The sequence below is a fragment of the Poecilia latipinna genome, unplaced genomic scaffold (genome assembly GCF_001443285.1).
Source record: "Poecilia latipinna isolate Pla-1442-1.1 unplaced genomic scaffold, P_latipinna-1.0 Scaffold125, whole genome shotgun sequence".
NCBI classification, from domain to species: domain Eukaryota; kingdom Metazoa; phylum Chordata; class Actinopteri; order Cyprinodontiformes; family Poeciliidae; genus Poecilia; species Poecilia latipinna.
The window spans coordinates 429,798-453,962 of NW_015112741.1; the positions used below are offsets into that span (position 1 = coordinate 429,798).

The 24,165-nt window shown below is 37.9% G+C and overlaps 3 protein-coding genes across 4 annotated transcripts; 2 read left to right on the forward strand and 1 right to left on the reverse strand.

The window, feature by feature from the left end:
• Positions 1–65: 65 nt before the first annotated feature.
• Positions 66–8,273, reverse strand: LOC106945050 (titin-like). Its single transcript, XM_015028464.1, has 4 exons — positions 8,122–8,273; positions 7,672–7,771; positions 645–6,905; positions 66–505 (listed from the first exon to the last, which is right to left on the reverse strand). The coding sequence occupies exons 1-4, from the start codon at positions 8,140–8,142 to the stop codon at positions 471–473; spliced, it is 6,417 nt and encodes a 2,138-aa protein (XP_014883950.1). The 5' UTR covers positions 8,143–8,273; the 3' UTR covers positions 66–470.
• A 729-nt stretch (positions 8,274–9,002) lies between these two features.
• gdpgp1 (GDP-D-glucose phosphorylase 1) lies at positions 9,003–11,810 on the forward strand. 2 transcript variants are annotated; one of them, XM_015028470.1, is made up of 3 exons: positions 9,003–9,180; positions 9,403–10,541; positions 11,479–11,810. In XM_015028470.1, the coding sequence occupies exon 2, from the start codon at positions 9,411–9,413 to the stop codon at positions 10,491–10,493; it is 1,083 nt and encodes a 360-aa protein (XP_014883956.1). In that variant the 5' UTR covers positions 9,003–9,180; positions 9,403–9,410; the 3' UTR covers positions 10,494–10,541; positions 11,479–11,810. The 2 variants fall into 2 exon arrangements, with proteins under 2 accessions (XP_014883956.1, XP_014883955.1); XM_015028469.1 differs by lacking the exon at positions 11,479–11,810 and having other exon boundaries at positions 9,403–10,804.
• Positions 11,811–15,259: 3,449 nt separating this feature from the next.
• rhcgb (Rh family, C glycoprotein b) lies at positions 15,260–23,961 on the forward strand. The gene is made up of 11 exons (XM_015028471.1): positions 15,260–15,623; positions 18,812–19,004; positions 19,570–19,720; positions 20,501–20,648; positions 20,763–20,929; positions 21,071–21,208; positions 21,307–21,443; positions 21,600–21,724; positions 21,845–21,918; positions 22,416–22,483; positions 23,087–23,961. Exons 1-11 carry the CDS (start codon positions 15,404–15,406, stop codon positions 23,133–23,135), a joined length of 1,470 nt encoding a protein of 489 aa, XP_014883957.1. The 5' UTR covers positions 15,260–15,403; the 3' UTR covers positions 23,136–23,961.
• The last annotated feature ends 204 nt before the right edge of the window (positions 23,962–24,165 follow it).

Here is a 24,165-nt window from a genome sequence, read left to right on the forward strand (position 1 = left end):
AAAATGATTATATTTGTTTTTATTTATTCAAACCATTTGAAGTACACTATACACTTTTAAAAAAATTATACTTTTGTTATACAATATTTTGTATTGCCATACAAATTCTAAAGTAAATGTACTACTTCTTTACTTTTCAATGAAACAACATTCATTTTATTACTGTCTTATAGTCAATTTATTGTTTCTAAACAAAAAATAATAATTGATGCATTTATTCTATTTATAAACAAAAATCTGTTAGTCATAAAGTTCATTTTAGCAAGAACTCTAAATGTAAAAAAAAAAAAAACATTAGAAGGACAAGCTTTAATATGTATATTATTGGCTATTCCAAATCAAAATCCCAACACAAATAATTATAACTAAACAAATAGTTAAAAAAACAAAACAAAAAAAAACAAAACTAAAATATTTAGAAATCAAAAAAGAAAGTTGATCTGGTCAGGCTGCAACACAGGCTTGAAAAGTTAAGCCCCTTGGTTGGTCTCCCAGTCTGTTGTCCCTGGAATAACATCATAACATTATTTTAAATTATATAACAGTACTTAAATTAGATTAGATTTATTGCACAGCATTATCAGAAATCAATGCGCACATTATGATTAAAAGTTGCAGTTTTGTATATGCTAGTGAAATTTTACCTGTCATTTTTGTTCCTTCTTTCGTCTCAGCTGAAACGCCAATCCCATATTCATTTTCACCAGTGACTCTAAAGAAGTAGATTCCTCCCTCTTCCAGATCAGACACTTTATATGACAGTCGTCGGCATTTGTCCGTGAGTCTTGTCCAACCTTTTCTGCTAATTTCTCGTATGTCTACGAGGTAGCTCTTCACAGGCCCTCCTCCTTCATTCTCAGGGATGTCCCAGGTCACAGTGGCAGAGTTCTTAGTCACATCTTTGACTGTTATGTTGATAGGAGGACCTGGTGAATCCAAAACCCTCACATTCATGATTAAAGTAGCAGATCCAGCAACATTTTGAAGCTTGACTTTGTATTTGCCAGAGTCATCACGTGTTGCCTGCTCTACTGTGATAGAGGTGATGAAGTTGCTGGTGTGGATAAGTCCCCTGACCCTTAGATCAACATCTGCTTTTTCCCATGACACACTAGGAGCAGGTTTGCCTGTGAAAGGTACAGTCAAAGTAAAGCTACTTCCATCTTTAACGAGAAGAGTCTTTCTCATTTCAGGGTCGATGTTGAACACGGGCTCCTCCTCCCTTTCCAGGGCAAGTTCGGGTTCTGTTTCAGGACTGGGCTCACTCAGGCCAATCTTATTAATAGATCTAACAATGAACACATATTCTGCCCCCGTTGTAAGTCCAGTCACTGTAAACTCTGTTTTGTCTGTGTTCTGAACTCCTACAGTCCAGTCTTCCTCTGCAGTTTTTTTAAATTCAACTTTGTACCCTGTAATTGGTGCTCCACCATCAAACAGTGGCTTATTCCATGTCAGAGTGATGGAGGACTTGGAGGAATCGGTAATGGTGGGTTTTGTTGGAGGGGAAGGTAAAAACTTTGGGTCTTCTGCCAAGGCGAGAGGGGACGGTGCACTGGGTTCACTTAGACCAGCAGCATTCTCAGCAAATACTCTAAATTCATACTCGCATCCCTCATGCAGGCCGCAAGCTTTGACTCGTAAGTCATAGACTGTTTTTTTGTTGACTCTAACCCAGCGGACACCGTGCTTTTCCCTTTTCTCTATAACATAACCACTGATACGGCTACCACCATCACAAACAGGCCTCTTCCAGGAGATGGTCATAGACTCACTGGTAGCACTAGTGACTTCAACATCTCTTGGAGCAGATGGGAGAGTGAAGGAATCCATAGCTTTTATTGGTTCACTTTCCAAAATCTCACCCTCTCCATATTTGTTTACTGCTCTCACCCTAAAAATGTATTCATTTCCTTTGAGGAGCTTGGTTATTTTGCAAGTGGTTGCCATCATGTCGCCATACACAAGGGTCCAGGAAATACGACTGGTTTCACATTTCTCAACAACGTAGTGCATGACCTCTGCACCTCCATTCTCATGAGGAGGTCCCCAGGACAAGGTACACTTTTCTGCTGATAGTCCAGACACTTCCAGAGGTCCAGCAGGAGGGCCCGGTATGTCCAGCACTTTGCAGGTAATAGCCCTGGATGTGGCGCCGCCTGCGTTCTGTACGGTCAGAGTATACTGTCCAGAATCTTTCCTGACACTCTCTCTGACAAGGAGAGATGTATGGGACTTTGTTGCTAATATCTCGACCCTCCCCTTGGTGCTTATGTTTCTTCCATTTTTCAGCCAAAACACTGTGGGGTTAGGGCGACCATAAATTTCAGCATCTATTTTAAGTACATCTCCTGCTTTGACCACCACCACCTGCCTAAATTTTTCATCCAAGGTAATAATGGGCGGCTCCACATCATGTTGCACCGTAATGGGTCCAGTGGTTTCAGAGGGTGCACTAAAGCACTCTGCCGCATTCTTTGCAGTAACACGAAATTCATATTGTTCACCCTCAGAGAGCTCAGTTACTTCAAAAGAAGTGTCCATTAAGTTTGTAAAGTTGCACTTCAACCAGCAGCTATCTGGCAGTTCTTTGAGCTCTACAATGTAGCTTGTTATTTTGGCTCCTCCATCGTAGTGTGGTTTATCCCAGGAGAGTGAAACTGAAGTGTTGGTTACATTGGTAACTTTGAGATTTGAAGGTGCATCACACTGGTCTCTTGCTGCGACGGGTTCAGATGGCTTACCGCAGGGTCCAACACCGGCCAAATTTTCAGCACATATGCGAAACTCGTATATCAGAACTTCTTCAACATTTGTCACCTTGTATTGGTTCTCAATCACTGGGCTTCTGTTTACTTTTGTCCATAGGATACTGCTTTGATCTTTGCTTTCAACATGATAACCAATGATAGGGCTGCCACCATCGCTGTCTGGTTTGCCCCAAGCAATGATCATTACAGACTTTGAGGCCTGGACAACATGAATGTTAGTCGGTGGACCAGGTGGTCTGAAGGGATACTGGGCAATGACTGTTTCTGTTTCAAGATATTGGCTTTTTCCATAGCGATTCTCTGCAGCAACTCGAAATTGATATTCAGTCCCTTGAGTCAGACGGGAAACTTTGATTGATGACCTTGCGACTGTAGCTGACACGCTCTGCCATACTGAACTGCCGATGTCTCTTTTCTCAACAATGTAATTACTTATTTCATTCCCACCAGTGTAAAGCGGGGGTTGCCATGTCAGAGATACAAAGTCGGCGCTAACTTCTTCCACACTGAGGTCACTCGGCGGTCCAGGCCTTTCAAAAATGTTCACAAAGATTTCAGTTGATGCTGTTCCAGCAGCATTGGTTAGGATTACTTCATACACACCAGCATCAAATCTGGTTGCATCCTTGATAAAAAGCTGACATGCGGATTCAGATGTTTGTACATTTACTCTGCTTGTCTCCTTCAACATATTTCCCTCTTTATTCCAGACTACTGTTGGCAGTGGCAAACTTTTGAAAGGTACATCAATCTTTAGATCATTCCCTACTTTTACATTAAACTTGTTGTTTAACAGATTGATAACAGGTTTAGCACAATTATCTTTTACTACGACAGGTGTCAACAGGGGTTTTGGTTCACTCGTTCCTTTATCATTCACAGCACTCACTCTAAAGAAATACTCCTTTCCTGCTGTCATCCCATCAATGGTCACCTCTAGTGCTTTACTTTCTGAATATTTTGTCCATGCGTCGTCTCCTCTGGTTTGCATTTCTACAGTGTAACTGGTGATTTTGCTTCCTCCATCGTGATCGGGCTTCTCCCATGAGAGTCTGGCACTATTGCAAGTAACATCGCTCAGTGTGATTTTGCCAGGAGGTGGAGGAGCTTCAGACACTTTAACAGCTTCAGCAGTCTCTGCTGGTTGTCCGGTGCCAAACTCATTAACTGCAATCACACGAAAATAATAAAAGCTTCCTTGATGTAGATTGTCAATCTTGTAGGAATTCCTTACACAGTTGCTGCAAACACTAGTGAATGCCTTTCTTGCCTCTTCTCTCTTTTCAACTATGTAGTGTGAAATCTTTGTTCCTCCATCAATAAGAGGTGGCTCCCAGGAGATGGAGACAGAGTTTCTCTTTACATCCTTTACTTCTAAATTTGTTGGCGCACTGGGAGAATCCAGCACTCTCACATTGATGAATGCTGATTTGGAACCGCTGCAGTTTTCAGCAGTCAACACATACTTTCCACTGTCATTTCTTGAGACATTTTCTATTATTAACACAGTGTGGGAGTTTGCTACCTCAATTTGAGCGCGTTCATCTAGAGTGCCGTCTGCTTTTGTCCACCTAACTTCAGGCTCTGGCCGTCCTCTTAAGGTAACAAAGAGACGTAAGGTGGAGCAGGCTCGAACATTTACAATTTTTCTCAGAGCATTGTCCAGTTCAATCTCTGGTGCCTCTACCTTTTCAGTTGTTACTACAGAACCAGGTAGATCCGCATGTTCTCCGACACCGGTTGAATTTGTTGCACATATACGAAAATTGTACTCTGTATTTTCTTTTAATCTTTTTACAGTGTATTTTGTGTCCTCTATTCCTGTTCTTGGTGTGCATGCAATCCATTCATCTGCTGTGGCTTCCTTCAATTCCACAATATATCCATTGATTGTATTTCCACCATCATAAATTGGTTTTGACCAGATGAGAGACACCGTACTGCTGGAATAGTCTGTTACTTTTGGGTTGGAAGGTGGGCCAGGTGGGTATGTAGCTTCACATACCTTTATGTACTCACTAGACTCACTGGGTGCGCCCACACCAGCAGCATTTTCTGCCAGAACTCTAAATTGATAGTAATGTCCCTCTGCAAGCCCAGTACATCTAAAGCGCATGTCATTTAATCTTCTCTTGTTGCATTTGGTCCATCGCACACCATCTTTGTCACGCTTTTCCAGGATGTAGCCATCAATCTCAGAGCCTCCATCGCTCTCAGGCCTTTCCCATGTTAGCACGACTGAATCTCCAGTCACAGCACTGGTCACAGGAGTGGAGGGAGCACTAGGTGGCTTGAAAGGATTTTGTGCAACAAAAGGCTCAGATTCTAAAAATTCACCAACCCCATATTTATTTACAGCAGCAATTCTGAAAATGTATTCTTTGCCACATACCAGTTTTGTCACTTTGTAACTTATAGCTTCAATGTGAGGTTCAACCTCTGTCCATGTAACACGACTGGTTTCCCTTTTTTCAATGATGTAATGGGTGATGCTGGCACCTCCATCATTTAAAGGGGGGTTCCAGTTAAGGTTGCATTTCTCTGCACTTATAACCTTCACCTTTAGTGGCCCATCAGGAGGACCAGGTCTATCTAAGACCTTCACATTTACCGAAATGGTTGTAGTTCCACCACTGTTGCTAAGACTCAACACATAGCGTCCTCCATCCGCACGTGTGCAGTCTCTGGCAGTGAGAGTTGTATGAGTGATGGTGTTTTTGATTTCTATTTTAGGCGTACCTTTCTCGATTTCTTTCCCATCTTTCAGCCATGCAACTTCTGGGAGAGGCTTCCCAAAGTAATCAGCTTCAATAACAAAAGTTTCTCCAGCTTGGATGACAATAGCACTCTTAAACTTAGGATCAATAAATGCAGTGGGTGCTTCAATAACATCCTGAGCAAGAATGGTTATGCTTTCTGAGGGTGCACTCCAAACACCCGCACTGTTCTTAGCAGTTACCCTAAGCACATAGTTTTGCCCTCCTGTCAGTCCTGAAACTGTGAAAAGATTGTCAGTAACATTGGTAAAGTTCGCCTTCATCCATCTGCCATCCGGGAGCTCCTTTTTCTCTACAACATATCCTGTTATGGTGCTTCCTCCGTCATATTTAGGTTTTGCCCACTGAAGTGTGATGCTGTCCCTGGTCACTGCAACTGCTTCAGGTTTCCCAGGTGGATCGCAGGGATCTCTTGCCACGCAACACTCCGATGTATTACTGCATGGGCTCAGTCCTGCAATGTTTTCAGCAAAGACTCTGAACTCATATTCAATGCCTTCTTCCAACCCACTTGCTTTGAAGCGACTGTCAGTAATAACAAATTTGTTCAGCTTGGTCCACAAAATACTGTTCTTCTCTTTACGTTCAATGTGATAGCCAATGATGGGGCTGCCTCCATCTCTGAGCGGTGGCTCCCACTCAACCACCATGCTATACTTTGTCACAGTGGATATTAAGGGAGTGCCAGGACAAGCAGGTACACTGAAAGGATATTTTGCTGTCACAACCGGAGAAGTGATTGCAGCACTTTTTCCATACCTATTTTCCGCAGATATCCTGAATTGGTATTCATTTCCTGTCTTCAGCTTGGTGACTTTGATGGTTGTTCTAACTGTTGTTGCGGACACAGTGTGCCACTCCGTGCTTGTTGTTTCCCGTTTCTCCACGACATAGTTCTCCAACTGACAGCCTCCTGTATATGAAGGTGGATCCCAGGACATAATAACATAGTCAGAATTAACCTCATCAATCCTCACGGGCCCTGTGGGTGGGTCTGGCTTGTCAAGAACAACCACCATGATGGTTGTTGTGTCTTTCCCGGCAGAGTTGCTTGCTGTGACAGAGTACTGGCCAGAATGCTCTCTGACACCATGTCTGATGTGAAGGACAGTTAAAGACGCTTTATTTAAAATCTCTAGCCTTGATGTCTCCTTAACTGCCTGACCTTCTTTTTTCCATTCAATCTTTGGTGCAGGGTCTCCAACCACAAGGATCTCTACTTTTAGATCTTCTCCACTTTTGACTGTGAATGTGTTGAATGTTAACTGGAGTTTTGGCCTGATGGCATTTTCCTTGGTTTTTGCAGAGGCAGTTGTTGCCCTGTTTTGTTCACTCTCTGCAGAAGAAGGTTGTTGACCTGGAATGAGCAAATAAAAACCATAAATGAGAATTAATAAAAATGTACAATTAAAACTTGCTGAGTGAATTCATAATAAATGTGCTGATAAATTTTTTGTCCGCCAGAGGTAAAAGACAGGCTGGGAAGCCACAGAGCAGTAAAGACATATGGTGGCTCTCAAAAGTAGTTGATGCAAGGTAAAATGCTGTGATTGCCTATGAAGGATGACAAAACTCAATTATATGAAATGTTAAAATAGGATAAAAATGTAAATAAAACAAAGTATTTGACTGAGGCTGTACCGAGTTGTGAATTTAGGGCGTTGTAGCTTTTGTTTTTTTGTACATGTTACCTCTCTATCAGAGTTTAAAGGTCAAATTAAAGGTGGAAAAGGTTTTGAAATATTTTCTCACAATCTCATTTATCTATATTACAAATGGGATGTACACTTTTTAAATCCATTGTATGCAAATTTCAAGTATTTTAAAAGAGTCTTTTCCAAAAAAAAGTTCAATTATTAAGTTTTGATTCGAAATAGATTTTCATCATATTATATTTATGAAATAGATGCTTGGAGCAAGGGTACACTAAACTCTTCAAGTGCCATTTCACTCTGCTTCTGGCTGTAATTGACATTTCATTAAAACAAGAAGGCATAAAATTTAGCAAGTAGGAATGGGAACTTTAAATAATATTTTGTTAATGTGATAACATTTCTGATTCAATGTTAATTTAAAATACAGCTTTCCAGACTGAAAATCAACAGGACGGAAGTTCTCTATACCTTGGGCAGTGACCGAGGTGGACGGTGAAACCTCTGGATTAGAATCCTCAGTCATTTTTATATTTAGAGTCTGAGCCATTTCTTCAGCTTCATTTGTCATCTACAACAAGAAACAATGAAAATGTGTCAGAGAAGCTTTAAAGTATGAGCAAATACACATGGCATTGTTTTTTGTTTTCAATCTTTAAACAAGCAATTTGAATAGAAAAGGGCTTTGTACCCATATTACATGTTTAAAAATTTATTTTCAACTAAATCTCGTCTAAATCTTGTGTCAAAAAAACAGATGAAATTCCATTTTATTTTTCACTAAAACTCTAAAACCCTCTTTATACATCAAACATTTAAAAATACACAGAAAGTAAAAAGTTCCACAACAAAAGTGTTGTCCATGCTTCATTACAAATTACTTCATAACATTAAAAAAATGTAAAACACAGCCGTACTTACATTATTTTTACTTCTTTCCATCCTCTCACCTCCTTGAATTTTGAATTAAATGTGAATGTAGATCCTTCGTGTTCTGATACCTAGTCAAGTGATATGAAGTGCACTGAACCCCAAATCTCTTAAGCAGACACACAGCTCTGCCAGTCACTGCCTGCTTTATCTTTGGAAGCATGCAGTGACTAAAATAAGCATGGAGACTGACTGGGCAGCTGCTCATTCTTTTTGACTTACTTAACCCTACAGTGTATGAATCAGCTCTAAAAGAGCAGTTGAATTTATAGTTCTCTTGTTTGATAGAGTCACCCTAAAAACAAAATATGAAGAGATCAGTGCAGTTACAATATGTTACAATTAATTGAAAATAATATAAGATCATAAACAAATAAACGATTTTCATTATTATGGATGAATTCATGATAACAGAAATTAATGAATAGATCATTTCCACATATAAGTAGAAGATTACGTAAAGCCTAAACACTATAGCTAAAACAAAGATCCTTGTTTAGCTTCATAAGTTATTTCATGAAGTCATACACAAATATACACTGATAAAATGGTAAAACATTATTTTTAAGGTATTCAAATGGAAATATGCTTGTCTCAAATAGTCCTTTAACAACATTAAGTCTGGCAGAACATTTATTTTGTCTACAAATCATGCACAAAAAACTAATCTTCACTAAATGCAAAGAATACATTGGCTGGCATTGAAACAAAAATGTTTCAGGAGTTTAAGTTTTATACTATTTTCTCTAATGTAAGTCCAGTAATTACTGATAACACAGATATTATGTAACACAGATATTATATAACACTGACTTGAAAAAACGTAATCAAGTCATATTACATTTTTCTTCAGTGAGCTTTTATTCTGAAGACAGGAAGTGAGCATCGGAAAAGGAAAGCGTAAAACTTAGCTAGGTCAGCTTCCTGGTGTTACACTTACCGCATCAAATGTGCTTAATTTAATTTGAATAGGACATAGTTCTGAACTTTGAAGTAGTTTACATCTTCTGAAGTGTTCATGAAGCAGCCTCTTGGTGTCCTTACACAAAGGTAAGGTAATAAAAAAGAGTTAAAACTTCGTTTTGTGTCAGTCAATGACACAGACGAAATTTTAACAGCTTGTTTAGCTAAAAAAAAATCCAACAGTACAACAAATTCACATACAGTTAAAGATCGTCCTGACTTAAAATAATTTAAAATATTAGTAATAAGATAATAGAAACCACTGACCACTTGAATATTGTGTATTTCATTTGTTCTGCTCACTAACAGATCCAACCATGCTGCCTCAGTTTGTGTACAGCACTCAGGATTTTGTCACAGATGTGCTTCAGAAAAGAGAAACCCGTCCACCACCTTCCAAGCTTGACTCGCTCATCAGAGATGGCTGGACAGACAGGATGGACAGAGGACTCTTCCGCTACCATCTAGGCGATTTAGAAACGCGTATCCTACCAGGGTCGAATGGTTACGTCGCTCAGCTCAATGTTCAACGTGGAATCGAGAGGAGGAAGCCTCAGGAGATACTGAGCATTCAGCAAGAGTTTAATCCCAGCCAGTTTAACTTCAACAAAATAAATGCAGAAGAAATTCTGTTTGAAATGATGAAGGACACATGTGGAGGAAGAGATGTACCTGATGACCAGTTGCCTCAAACTTGCAGGATGGTTGTGTTGATCAATGTTAGCCCTTTGGAGTTTGGACACTGTCTTCTTGTTCCAGATCCGTCCCTCTGTTTACCACAGATCCTGACAAGAGCTGCTGTCCAGGTCGGTATCGAGTCTGTGCTCCTCAGCTCCAGCCCAGGTTTCCGTGTGGGGTTTAACAGCCTGGGAGCATTTGCATCTGTTAATCACTTACACCTTCATGGTTATTACCTGGACCATGAGCTGAAGATTGAATCCAGCCTGGTTAAGCCTTTGATACCCGAGAAGAATTTTTTTCGCATCCAGGATTTTCCGGTTGGATTTTTGCTCTATACAGAATCCGAAGAGGTGGAGACGGCAGCAAGAACGATCTGTGAAGTGACAGACTTTTTTGTGGGTGAAAACATCGCTCACAACCTGTTCCTGACCAGAGGATGCCCACCAAGTGGTCAAATGCAGACTGCAAAGGAGCACTGTCTAAGAAAAGGTGTGCGTATAGCTATTTGGCCCAGAACATCCTGCTTCGGTGCCAAAGAGGAATCTGCCTTTAATGTTGCACTCTGTGAGTTAGCAGGGCATCTACCTTTTAAAAACAAAAAGGACTTTGAGTGTACAACTGAGAGAGAGGTCATCAGTATAGTTCAGAAGTATCTTCTGCCTGATGATGAGCTTCACAAACTGGAAGAACAGCTTGTTAAACACTTACTGACTCACTAAAGCCTGGAATACGTCTTGAAAGACTTAAAGATTCAATGCAGTGAGTAAAACTCCAAAACTTCAGCATCAGCTAATGAGTTGCTAATGCTTTTGCTGTTGGGTTGCTGACTGAAGTCTACTAATAAATGCACTTTTGTTTAAATATCAGATTTAGCCTAAGAGGGTACCGAGACCCCCTGAGATCAGGGTTGGAAACTTGTTCTGTGGTTCTTACTCAGGTTTGGTGTCAAAACATTAAAAATAATGTCTCTAATAGAAGAAGTTTCAACAATTGAAGGTGTGTAAATAAATCTGGATTTGATATACCATAATCTAGTCTTCATTTGAAAACTTAAGTGTTACAGTTTTTGAAATCAAACTGAAGATTAGTCAAGATGCAAAAATAAGCAAAACAAATTGAAAAAACAAAAACAAAAACTGGAACATAAAGCTGAACAATACGAACTGATGGATTTTTTTTTCCATTTTAATGAACCCACATTTTCAAACATATCACTATAATACAAAAAGAACAAACACAAAAGGGTCCTCCGCCCTCAGTAAGACTCACAGTAAATAAATAAACTGAAAGAAAAATCAAGACATTTAAGTCTGAAAATTTAAATAAAAAATATTTAGGAGCTCTGCATCATAAACAGTAAATCAATAGATGCCCTACCAAAAGTAAAGTTATTAGAAATAATAAACCCAACAGAAGAATTAATTCTAAAAATAAGTTGGAATTATTTCTAACATTTTTATATTTTCAGGATATTGTTATCTTCAACACCAATATCCTGAAAATAATGAGCATTTTATTTTAGTTTACTGACTGATTTTATCCCATTAAGTAATAGCTTAAGGAAGCTGGTTGTGTATAAGGTCTTTATCCTGACTTAGAAACCTCATAGTTCTACTGAGAGTGTTTTAATAAGCATAAGGATACTGTTGCATGTAGTTCCTTAACATTTTCTCCAGGCAAAAGTCATATGAGACTTGAAGGAATGACTCAGTTGAACAAATAGAAACCCGGATGTTTAATTGGCCGTAAAATGTACAGTTTATACAGGCAAATGAAAAAACAGTTGTCACGTTGAATGGTTGTGTTGATGCTGGACTGCATTGTAGAAAAGCTGAAAGCTGCTAATTTGTTAGGAAATGGTTTATGACTGACAGAAATTAAACAATTTCTTAACATTTTTGCTGACCTGTTGGCAGAATCACATTACTGTTAAATTACCGTTTCTATTAATGTGGCATCTGAAATTTGTGACTTGACATGGGCTGGTATGATAGTTTCATTGTATGACTATCTTGAGTAAAGATACCAAAGCTTCACAGTTTGTTGGTATTGACAAAAAATAAAAAACTCCTTCAGGATTTTCTGATAGCCATCAGATCAGCCCCACACTATCATCATGAGGTTTGGTTGTCAGTACAATTTTTTCTGAGATCCTGTTAAGGTTTTTTTTTTTCCAGTTGCAACCTAACCCACACCTTCTAAAAGGTTACGCATTTGTCTCAATAGTCCTCAAAATATTTTCATAAACTATCATCTAGATGTTTTTTGGCAAATTTAAGATGCTTTGCCTTTCTGTTCTTGATTGTCTGCCGTAGATCCTGGCTTCAATCAATCAATCAAATTTTATTTGTATAGCACATTTCAGCAGCAAGGCATTTCAAAGTGCTTTACATAATAAAAAAAAAACAGCATGTACTAAACAGTGAGAAAGAGATTTAAAAAAAACATTAAACGTAAATAGTGAGAAAGAGAAATAAAAAGCTGTAGAACTTTAGTTGAGACGCCATCAACTGGGACTCCAACCCTTTGGACTTGAGTCAAAACGCCGTTTGACAAGGACTCTAACCTCTCGGACTTTAGTCAAAACGCCGTGGACGCTTCAAACTCCTGGGGATACCATTTATGAACAGAAGATTCTTGTTAACTCGTGAACACCTCTCAGTGCCACACATCACCCCAGGTAAACACATTACCCGCTAGAATGACCTCACCTAGGCAGCAGCATGACTTTGTAGGATCATTGAGCATATAGCTGCTCACTTTAATGAAGGTCTTCATCAGGGAGCTCTCAACATGGTCTTTATCTATTCAAGCATCAAGCAGCAGCGTATTTTTCACACTATTTAAATCTTTTTTCTTTAATGTGGAGAAAAATATATCTCAGCCTTGAACTTCTTAGTATCTAGATGAATAAAAGAGGCCAGCTGATTCTTTGCTCAGTGGATGTTTGCATTTGGGATTTTCTTTTTTTTTTTTTAATGACTTATACCAGTGAAAAAAAAAACAACCCCAGAGTAACCTCTGCGGTTACTCTAATTTTTTTTTTAAATCAAACACTATAATCGGTTTGCTTCATATCTGAAACCCCCTGATTTACTTTACATAACCCATTTAAACATGCTTTGTTCAATCAGAATAAGCCGGACATCGTAAGGTACACTGATTTTTCAAAAAAAAAAAAAAAAAAATTACTTCCCAGACTTGTTTTGGCATCATTTAAAGGAGTTGACGGTATCACATTTTGAATTCTTCCATAAAAGTCACTAGGTAATGACTTTATTTACTATAAGCTGTTTGTTAAACATTGCTTTGTCTTTTCTTCTCTTTAGTTCTCAGCAGCTCTGGAGATTTATGGTAATCATTGTAGTTTCAATGGAAAAAGAATAAGCATGTGACGTTTTGTAGCTCCTGTTCTTTTCAAAGTCTCACTTGTTTGATTTTTCTGACGTAACACTTGGTGTACATTGTAGCCAATGTAAATGGATGTGTAAACATCCATTCCTCTGCCTTTTGTGTTGTCTATCGCAAAACTGGAATTACTATACATTCGCTTTGAGAAATTACTAAATCACCCAGACATCAACATTTATCACACAGTGTGTGTGTGTGTTTACCTAATAATTCAGAGAAAACCCACATAGTACGTTCTTTGTAATATTTCTGGTTACCAGTTGATGAAAGAACAGCTTTGGCATTCATTTCATGAATACCTGCGACCTGCTCACAGGACATAAAGGTCTTCTGGTGATGAGGTGAACAGTGTTCTTTCTCATAGTTGTATAAAACGATGGAAATGGCACAGCTAACAGACAATGCATTATAAATGGATCATTGACTAGCAAGTGATTGATTCATGTTCAAGTTTGTTTTTCTGTTTTATTTTTCATCTGATTCATTTTTCGGCTGATTGGTTGATTGATTGAGCTGATGCCTTGTCTGAAATTAAGCCAGATGCACACAGATTTTGATTGGATGGCAAATTAAAACTGTAAACTGTAAGAAAAATACCAAAAAAAAATAAGAGACAAGTATTATTATTATTATTAATGTAAAGATTTTTCAGCTTTATTTTTTCATGCTAAGCTTTATGGGCTCTAAACTTTTCTCTAGTACACAGTCAGACATTCTTCAATAACAGCATTGTAGAGACACGTCGACCCACTTTCACCTCTTAAGCTTAAATTATTTTAATACTTGAAGTAGTCAAGTATTAAAGCCACCAATGCACAGAGACATAGTTATTTTGCATCTTTAAAAATAAATATTGACATCAGGTGTCAGAAGAATACAAGAATTTCTCATTTATTTATGTAACGTCTTCGCTTTTGAGAATGGTTGTGCGCAAATTTGCTGCGGCCTTTTTACATTTACGTTTACATTTGGCTAAATCAATCATGATGCCCCCTGTGTTCGTCTGTTAGTAGTAAACAGTATGTATTATTTACAACTTCCAGCAAACCAGCGGGTCACCATGAAAACTAAATGTAGCCTGGTGGAGGAACACTGCAGACCAAGGACTTACACTAATATCTCAGGCACCTCATCCCTCTGCTTAGGTGTCAGGAGATGATCCGTTACATATGAAAGAAAACGGCATGTCATCAAAATGCACATTATACACATTGTGCATGTGAAGAAATTAGGACGAACCATTTAAATATTGATCTCTGTTTTGTTGTACTCATCAGTCAAAATGTAGAACAAAATTTGTTTTCCAACTGAAAAGGTGACACTCTGCCCATTATACTTCTTCCTTCCCCCCTTTATTTGTAATGCAAACAGTACACTGTATTTCTGTTTTGTACACTAGTTTAAACAATATTTGGAGACTTAGTCAACATGCTAAAAGCAAAAGGTGCCAAAGTTTGACTGGTGCTTTGTGTCCCAAAATGTTTTCCTCAGCCACTAGTCTGCTCATGGTCATATTGTGATGACCTTGGATTAAAGTTGCTCCGATCCTAAATTTTTAATTTTACATTTTTCTTTTCTTAAGGTACAGAAAGAAAAAAAAAGTCTCAATGGCCAGCCTACAATTTATTGTTTCTTTTTTCAGCTTGACACTATGACTCCCCAGTCAACACAGAAAATTATAATTCACTATTTATGCTTTACAGGACGGCATGTTCACAATGGAGATTTCTTTTTTCTTTTTCTAAAAGTTGAATAAAGAATAGTACATGCAGGAAGAGGGAACAGGTGTTAAAGACAGGTTTTAAAGAAACGGCTTTGTACCTTTCATTGTTTGTATTAAGGGAGGAGGTGGTTGACCACATCACTTCATATGTTGAGAATAAAGAATGGGATTTGCCATTTATATTGAACCGTGAACCACCTTTCTTCCGGCAAAACATCCTAAAAAATTGTTGAGGCTTCATCGATGTTGGTAGCAAAAACATGTCTATACAGTCAATATTAAAAGTAAAGAAAAAATGTCCCCGAAAAGAGTTAGGTATGTTCCATATGCAGGGAGGGAGGCGTCCCTGTGGGAGTGTCCTTAGACTGGATTCCTCTTAAACCTGAGCTGGAGCTTGAAGATGCTCTGGGCTTTTCAGACAGCAGCTCAGCTGAGACGTTGAAGCTTTCGGGGTCTCCGACACCTGGAAAATTTGCGACAGTAAAAGCAGCCAACATGGGGGCTGCTCAGAGCTTCAGGGATATGTGCGACCGCACGAAGAATACTAATGTTCGCTTAAGTCTGCCGGCAGTGTGCGTGGTGTGGCAGATAGCCATGATCATTCTGTTTGGGGTTTTTATTCGATATGATGAAGAATCAGACCCACACTGGATTGAGCACAGAAAACATAATAATTTGACTGACATACAGAATGACTTCTACTTCAGATATCCAAGTAAGTAAACCTATTTAACTATTTACTCAAGTTAATATTTTCTGAGTTTTCTTTTCTATTTTATCATTTGCTAACAAGGGAAGCCAAAAAAACTCAACATTTTTCCACATCTTACAGGTTAAATACTTTTTTTTATTTATTACTTTATCATTGGTAATATCAAATTAGTGCCAGGTATCATATTGTGATGACTTTTCATATTCTGAATTGCTGACAAAGATCTGATGCCTGCTTCTGCATGTCTCCCACGGGGGTTTTCATTCCTCTGGGATTTTATCTCTATTTTTTCTACGCCTCACATCTCCGGACTCACTGCTTTTCCTTTGTTTCATTTTCCTTATGTAACTTTTGTTTGGATTCTGTAGAAGTGTGCATTTGAGACTGTTTTACATGGGTGTGGTTGTTTTGTTCTACACAGAACGTCTGCAGTGTCAATTTCTGTTTATCATAAATCTATCTCCATGATGCATTCTGACATTATATAACATAAACATAATCCCATGGAGCTCAGTTTCTAAACCAAACAGAACCCTTCGTCTGTGGAAACTGAAGCAGTGGGAGATTGTTTTGGCTTTACAATGCAGACGTTGGTGTTTCACAGGGCAGGCGGAACATATGGTGTCGTGTGATGTGTCAGGCAGTTGTGATGTTGTGACACAAGTAAAACTGACTGGCAGATGCCGGCATCCATGTTTTGATTCAGGCTGTTTGTCCTAAAACAAGATACGGCTGTATCACCATACCATGTTTCATTTAATTTCCTCCCTCAATTTACAGTCCTTAATGGCATTTTTCTATTTCTAACTTTTTTTTTCTCTTCTATTGTTTCTTTTTAGGTTTTTGCCTTGTTGGTGCATCAATGTATAAATTTGTTTTTTTTTTTAAAAACTTCGGTAACACTTTATTTGAAGGGTGGTGAATAAGACTGTCATGACACTTTCATAAACATGACATAACACCTGTCATGTTCATGAATAAGCCTTCATGAATATTTATGACTGTTGTTATAAAGCGTCATTCGGTAAATTATGACACTTTTAATACAAAGTTGACATTATTCAAAATGTCTTTGTTATGACAATTTGACATTAACCAGTAAATCATTACTGTTTAAACTTTACCTTTAATAACATAAAGTTACCTAATTTTTCAAGTGCAATCAATAATACTTTTATAACAAATTTATATCAGTAATGATTTCTGGGTTAATGTCAAGTTGTCATAACAGACATTTTGAATAATGTCAACTTTGTATTAAAAGTGTCATAATTTACCGAATGACGCTTTATGACAACAGTCATAAATATTCATGAAGGCTTATTCATGTTCATGACAGGTGTTATGTCATGTTTATGAAAGTGTCATGTCAGTCTTATTCACCCCCTTCAAATAAAGTGTTACCAAAACTCCTAATTAAATTAAATGTGCTATATCATAAGTTCCCATGATCTTAAGTTTTTAAAAAAAAAGTTTCATTGGCTCTAGTGGCCTTTATTTGATAGTGAATTGACAGAAAAGTGGGTAACACATGCGGCAAAAGTTGCCAAGCTGGGAATTGAACCTGCGACGGCCACATCGAGGACTAAGGCCTCCATATGTGGGTTGTGCTTAGCCTCTGCACCACCACAGTACCCCTTAAATAAGCTTTTAAGTTCATGGAAAAATAAACAAGCACCATGATGCTTGAGTCCTTGAGTCATCTTCACATGACACCTCGCTTGTATCTAATACGCCCTTGTGCCAACCTGCATTGAGGAGGCATGTTATTAAAGCAAACTATCTGTGGAGCCTGAACTGGTTCTCTGCTGGAACATAGATTCATCCATGTGGGGCTTTGTATCCACTTAGGAAATGCATTTGGTAAGAGCATTTAGATAGGAAAAGCAAAGTTTAATAACATTTGAAGTGTTCTCTAATTTTTAGGTTGGGGGGGGGGGAAGTACTCTGAAAAGGAACATCACTCATCTCTGAAGAGGAATACCTGGAATATAGATGTTTACCTCAGTTCTCAGTTAAAGTTTCAAAAAATTGGGATCAGATCCTTCTTCAGTCCTTTCTTAGTCTGCTCTCCAATTTTCAAGCTCATTTTGCACTTTTAGATTTGGGCAGAGCCACTGGACCATTACACAAACGCTTGGTATTTAAGAAGCACGTCATAAAGAAATTAGAGCTAGTTTCAAAGCATTTGAAACTAGCTTTAATTTATTTCAAAGTATTTGAAACTAGGTATCAGATATGTTTTATTTTAAGCCATAAGGACTCAAAAACTTTTGGTCATTATGTCACTGTGATCTCCAAACAACCCTGACATTTTTCTGTTAAACAACTTGCCACTGTTTTGAATTCATATGAGCAGTTCTCTGGTGTTATCAAAGCAGAAATAAGACTCCTCTTTCATCATTTCTCTCTGGTGGGGAGTTATTTTTGTGTTGGTTGGACAGCATTGTACACATTTGACAAATGAGTCAATTTTGGACAAATTTTTCTCCTGGCATTTTGTTTTGGAATATGTCTTATCCAAGCTTCACTTGCAACATGTCTCTCCTTGTAGCTGTGCCAGCAAGGAGATATATTTTGCATTCAGTGTTGTTTCATGCGATGGTGCAGTTCACATCAGTAATGCTTTTCTAAGCAAGTTTAGTCAGCATACAGACGATGCGTGCCTTTATTTGCTGGGAAGGGCATATCTATTACATCGTTATTTGTTTGAACACCTGACAACGGTTATCCTTCCAGTTCTGACTTACAGTCAATAGGATGAAATGTATACATTTTTAACACCTTGCACTGTTAGGTAATTAGTTTGTAATTTCAATATAATCTCGACTAAGGATAAATCTGTACTTTACACATTATAAATTCTGAAACTCTGCCCTAATCTCTAGATATGTGATTCTTCTGCTTCTGATTGGCCAGGTAAATATGTTTTAAATCCAAAAGATTTAGAACAGGAACAAAAAAAGGCAAGTGGAACAAATAATGGTGAAATTCTGTGAGAACTGATTTGACGTTTTTCTCTGCTCATTCTCTGCTCATCTAAGTTCTTTTTTATGCTACCCATTTTTTTTTTACCTTTAAAACCAGACTGCTCTGCTTGGAAAGTTGCTTGTTGCAAGTCCTGTTTCAGATGAAGGACCTTTTAATTTTATCGCTTCCATTTATCCATTCTCATCTTGTTTCTTTTCCAGGTTTCCAAGACGTACACGTGATGATATTTGTGGGGTTCGGTTTCCTGATGACGTTTCTGAAGCGTTACAGCTTCGGTGGAGTGGGTTTCAACTTCCTGATTGCCAGCTTCGGCCTCCAGTGGGCGCTGTTGATGCAGGGCTGGTTCCACTCCTTGGACTACACTGATGGGAAGATCAAAATTGGAGTTGAAAAGTAAACACTGTAGCTATAATTGGCTAATTTTAAAGTGTTTGTAGTTTACAGCAGTGCTATTACAGAACTTGAAGTGAAAAAAGTCAATAACCTGATCAGGTCATCCAGTAAACTATTTGTTTTTATCTTTATTTGAAATACATCCTGCGGGACTATGTTTTGACCAGCATAGTTTCCATAGATGGAAAAAAGAAAAAAAAAAGAGGTTGGAGGAACCAGTTTAACAGGCAGATTCCCAGAAAAAAATACTTCTTGTCCCTTTGATGAACTGTTTGTGGCTTTAAGGCAAAGAAAAACTTGCACTGCTTAGTAATGATGATATGGCTGAAGGGCCACCAGCTCGCTGTGTGCCAAACAAAGTGAGACGTGTGTTTTCTGCCTGACTCTCAGTAACAATGAAGGAAATTTGATCCCTCATACTTCAGAGCTTAAAAAAATATACATTCTTATGGTTTATGAATTTCAATGTGGACTTTTGCTAAAGATAAACAGTCCATCACAGATACTGTGAGCCTGCTGCTGATCTCCTGTTACCTTGTTTGTTCTCTTCGTTTTCTCTGCTCAGCCTTATCAATGCAGATTTCTGTGTAGCCGGCTGCCTGATCGCATACGGTGCTCTGCTGGGAAAGGTCAGCCCGGTCCAGCTGATGGTTTTGACTCTGTTTGGAATAACACTTTTTGCTGTAGAGGAATTTATCATCTTGAATCTCATCCATGTAAGTTGTCTTTTTTTTTTCTTTCTCTTTACGATTTTGGCTGTCTGTCACCATCAACATGCAAGCAAAATCAGGCTTCAGTTTCCATAGCCATGCTCTCAAATGGAGAGAGACAATTAAAGGAGTTTTTCCAAGATATATAAAGGGGAGAAAGTACTGGAGGAAAAATTATTATTAGACGCTGACAATAATTTTATGACAAGGGGGTAAAACTATTATTTGATACTGATAATAATTTGATGGCATAATACATTTGCACCTTATAAATGCTGCAGTTCATACACACTGCTAATGATTTTAATTACATTTGTCCGTTTACTGTAAACTAAGCAATGGTTATGTTCACCCATCTACAACCTAATCTGATGTCACTTAGAAAATATAACAGATGGCTATTTAACAGGATTTATTTGAAAGAGAGTGCATAATAGGAGAGTAGAATAAAAGATGTTTTTTAATCTTTAAAAATATGAAAACTGTGAATAGGATTTGCATTTTACTCCCAGAACTATGTGGAAACAGTGGTCGCTGCATTACAAGTCTTTCAGGTGAATGCCTCATTCAGTTTTGCACATCTGCAGACTGAAATTTTTGCCCATGTTCCAAAATAACTCATATTCAACCAGAATAGATCGAAAGTCTCTGTAGGGAAAAGTTTTGAAGTGTTACCCGAAATGTAATTAATACAGTTTAGAAAGGCTTTTTTTGGGTCTGTGTTTTAATCTCCTTGATAAATATATGCAATTTTTGTAAACCTCAAACTACTTTTTCTTCCTTAAGGCCAGGGATGCTGGGGGTTCCATGGTGATCCACACTTTTGGAGCTTACTATGGACTTTCCATATCATGGATGCTCTATCGGCCCAACATGGACCAGAGTTCACGCTTGCAAGGCTCTGTGTATCATTCAGATGTCTTTGCTATGATTGGTAATCTGGGTTTAGTACAAAAGATTGTGTTACATTGATTTTTTATTTTTTTTTCCTGTTTGTGTTCTTATTCTGCTTTGTCCACTCATATTACTTTGCCTTTTATTTGCACAGGTACCCTCTTCTTGTGGATGTTCTGGCCCAGCTTCAACTCAGCAATCACCGATCATGGTGATGGGCAGCACAGAGCGGCCATCAACACTTACCTGGCTTTGGCCTCAACTGTGCTCACTACTGTGGCTGTGTCAAGCCTCTTCCAGAAACATGGAAAATTAGATATGGTAAGGAAAAGCAAATAATAATAACAATAAAAAAAAAACCTAGCAAACACAACATTTTTTAGTATTTTCTCTTTTCTTATTGTAAACGTTTGGACTAAAATCAAATACTTTTGCTTTAATTTAATGGGTTTTGCTTCCCAGGTTCACATCCAGAACTCAACACTTGCTGGAGGCGTCGCAGTAGGAACAGCAGCTGAGTTCATGCTGATGCCCTATGGAGCTCTCATTGTTGGCTTCTGCTGTGGTATTATCTCCACACTTGGATACATATACATTACTGTAAGATCTTTATTTGGCAGCCATCATAAAGTATTATATAAGCTCCGGCTTTTGTGATTTTAATAACCTCAGTGAACATCTTCTTATCCCTCCATCAGCCTTTCATGGAGAAGTACATGAAGATCCAAGACACGTGTGGGATCCACAATCTCCATGCCATGCCAGGTGTTATAGGTGGCATAGTTGGAGCCATCACTGCTGCAGCTGCGTCAGAGTCGGTTTATGGCCATGACGGGTATGTTCCCTTTTTTAATAAGGAGAAAACAAAAAGACAAATTAGCAGAAACTTAATTCGATTTAAACTGAAGGTTACGCTGCTGTGAATGTCTTTTGTTTTTTTGTTTTTTTTGCAGATCTAGAGCAAAATTAAAAGTCTTGTTTTCAATTAAAGGTTGGTGAACACTTTTGACTTCAAAGATGCTTTTGCGAACATGGTGCCCACAAAGCAGGGAGGTCACCAGGCCGGAGGCCTCTGTGTGGCTCTCATCTTCGGTATAGGAGGAGGCTTGATAGTCGGTAGGGAATTAATAACTTTAAAAACAATGATTGGGATCTTCCTGTGTTGCAACACAATGGCTTCACTTTACAAACTATATATTTTTACATTATAAGTTTGCCTTTTATTTGTCATTCTAGGCGCCATCTTGAGATTACCCATCTGGGGAGATCCAGCAGATGACAACTGCTTTGATGATGAAGCTTACTGGGAGGTAAGAGGCAGGCAGTTTATACTTTTAAAATAATTTTGATAAAGAGAAAATATTCAAATAAAAGGGACTTATAATTCTGATAAAAAATAAAAATGTTCACACCCATTATAGGAACAGTAAATTTAACATAAATTTGCTGGGTGTTTTTTTTTCTTTCCACATTTTGTTACATTACAAACACAAACTTCAGTGTATTTTATTGGGATGCAATGTGGCCAAACAGCACAAACAAGCTCATAATTGTGAAGTGAAACCAAATAGTATCTGATTTTTTAAAATGTTCTATTTTAATTGCAGTGTGGCATGGATTTATATTTATGTTCCTTTATCCTGATACCCAGCTCCTTTTATTTTTATTTACATAAACCAAATTCCGGGCGATTTGGTGCTGTATGCTAGTGTCAAAAACTTTTCTGGTTTCCAAAGTTGAACAAAATGGGCAGAAAATCTCAGATTTTAATGCCACACGTTTGTGACGGTTGCTGCTTTGTCTCCAGTTGCCAGAGGACGAAGAGAGTATCCCACCTATCCTGCAGTACAACAACCACATGCGAAACAAAGACGTGTGAGTATTTGATTCATCTGTATATTAGCTTAAAGTAATCTGGTCATAAAGATTCACATTCACATTGTACAGTTAAAAACGTGCTGCCATTTTACTGTCCTCTTGGCGGCAGCAGAGTCCACTTTAAGGAGAGAAGGTGTGGGTCGTTGCTTTTGCTCTTGATGGGGATTACGGTACAATGTTTTAATGTGAGGAATACACCATGAGAAGAAAGTGCGGCTTCACACAGAGGCCTCTGCCGCGCAGTGCGGGCTCGATTATAAAACGCTGACGTGATCCATTGCTCAGTAAATCCACGTGAAGTTTCTCTCTCGTGCTGTTTGTTGATGGGGGTTTCTGCAGAACACCTTCATGTATGACTCATCAAAGTGACCTTGGGTTTATGTAGCAGCCTATGTGTGTATGTCATGTTTACACTGATAATAAATCTACTATTAGCTCATCTATCATAGAAAGATGAACTCTGGACTTTGATCAAATCTTATTGAAATTCATGTAAATCTAAGAGTCAGAGGTCTTTGGGGAGGTTATTTTGCATGCTTCCTTCATATTTGGAGCACAACATTCAACATGACTGTTTGTGTAATTTTGCTTTCTTTTCAGTGATGACACAAATTTCAACATGGAGCCGGATCCCAGGACCCGATCATGAATGGTTCCTGAATTGATTGGCTGTTCCGCCTTTTCATTTTATTATTTTTCTGCTGGAGGAAAAAAAAAAAACCATACGTGGAAAACAATTTGCTTTTAAAAAAAAAAATAATGAGAAATATTAAAATTTTTATTGGTTTTTACCTCAAATTGCCTCATTTCAGAAGTGAGAAATTAATTTAATGATGTGAAGTTTTCTTCTCTCTTTTTTCAATATGTGTTATGTTATAGTGAAATATAGCTCCGATTTGAAAAGATAAATATCAGCACCTCATTTAACACCAATTTGGGAATTTAATCAAGTCTTTTCCTAATTTACACGTTTTTCTGCACTTTCATTTATTCACAGGCAAATCTTATCTTTTATTTGTCATTTATTGTTTTTTTTTTCTGTTTCTTTGTGTACATTTTTTACAGAGTTTGAAAAAAATGTTTATTATGTTCCTGATTGTGAAAGCCATACAATGTTACAACTGTTACAAACTAAATGATGCTGTGATTTTAAGGGCTTCTTCTTATTTAGCATTTATATTATATTCTCACTTTATTGATGCTTTATAAGACATAAGTAGGGAATTTTGTATCATATTAACTTCCTCCATCTGGGAGCTCTCCTTTTTGTCCAGTACACAAAATAAATGTGCCTGAAGTACTAATAATGTTCCACAAGCATTTCAATTAATTAACTCTAAGCAAACAGCTAAAGTGTTTGCAATTGACAAATTAATGATGTTGTCAGCTAAGTGTAAAATGTTTGTGATACTGTTTTAGAAGTTTCTTAACGCTAATTTGAATTGATAATAAATTAAGAATTAATGATAAAAATATTTTCCAAAGCAAAAGTGTGGAGTCTAACTTATCCGATTTATTTAATTAACAAACTTTTACGGAGAAGTTTACATCTTGGTTTAAAGAATTAGTTCTAAACATAAATTTCACTAGTAAAAAACAACAGCAAGGGTCTTTCATAGCATCTTGGTGTCCTCCTCCTACTTGAGGTCAGACGGAGGTCAGCAGCCCTCATGACACTG

What these genes read in the sequence shown, in the direction of transcription:
- rhcgb (XM_015028471.1), top strand. Translation starts at nt 15,404, where the DNA reads ATGGGGGCTGCTCAGAGCTTCAGGGATATGTGCGACCGCACGAAGAAT. An exon ending in AACATGGAAAATTAGATATG is followed by an intron (nt 20,930 to 21,070) that starts GTAAGGAAAAGC and finishes TTTGCTTCCCAG; the next exon opens with GTTCACATCCAGAACTCAAC. An exon ending in TTGGATACATATACATTACT is followed by an intron (nt 21,209 to 21,306) that starts GTAAGATCTTTA and finishes TCCCTCCATCAG; the next exon opens with CCTTTCATGGAGAAGTACAT.
- gdpgp1 (XM_015028470.1), top strand. Translation starts at nt 9,411, where the DNA reads ATGCTGCCTCAGTTTGTGTACAGCACTCAGGATTTTGTCACAGATGTG.
- LOC106945050 (XM_015028464.1), bottom strand. Translation starts at nt 8,142, where the DNA reads ATGGAAAGAAGTAAAAATAAT. An exon ending in TGGAAAGAAGTAAAAATAAT is followed by an intron (nt 7,772 to 8,121) that starts GTAAGTACGGCT and finishes TTCTTGTTGTAG; the next exon opens with ATGACAAATGAAGCTGAAGA. An exon ending in CACCTCGGTCACTGCCCAAG is followed by an intron (nt 6,906 to 7,671) that starts GTATAGAGAACT and finishes TGCTCATTCCAG; the next exon opens with GTCAACAACCTTCTTCTGCA.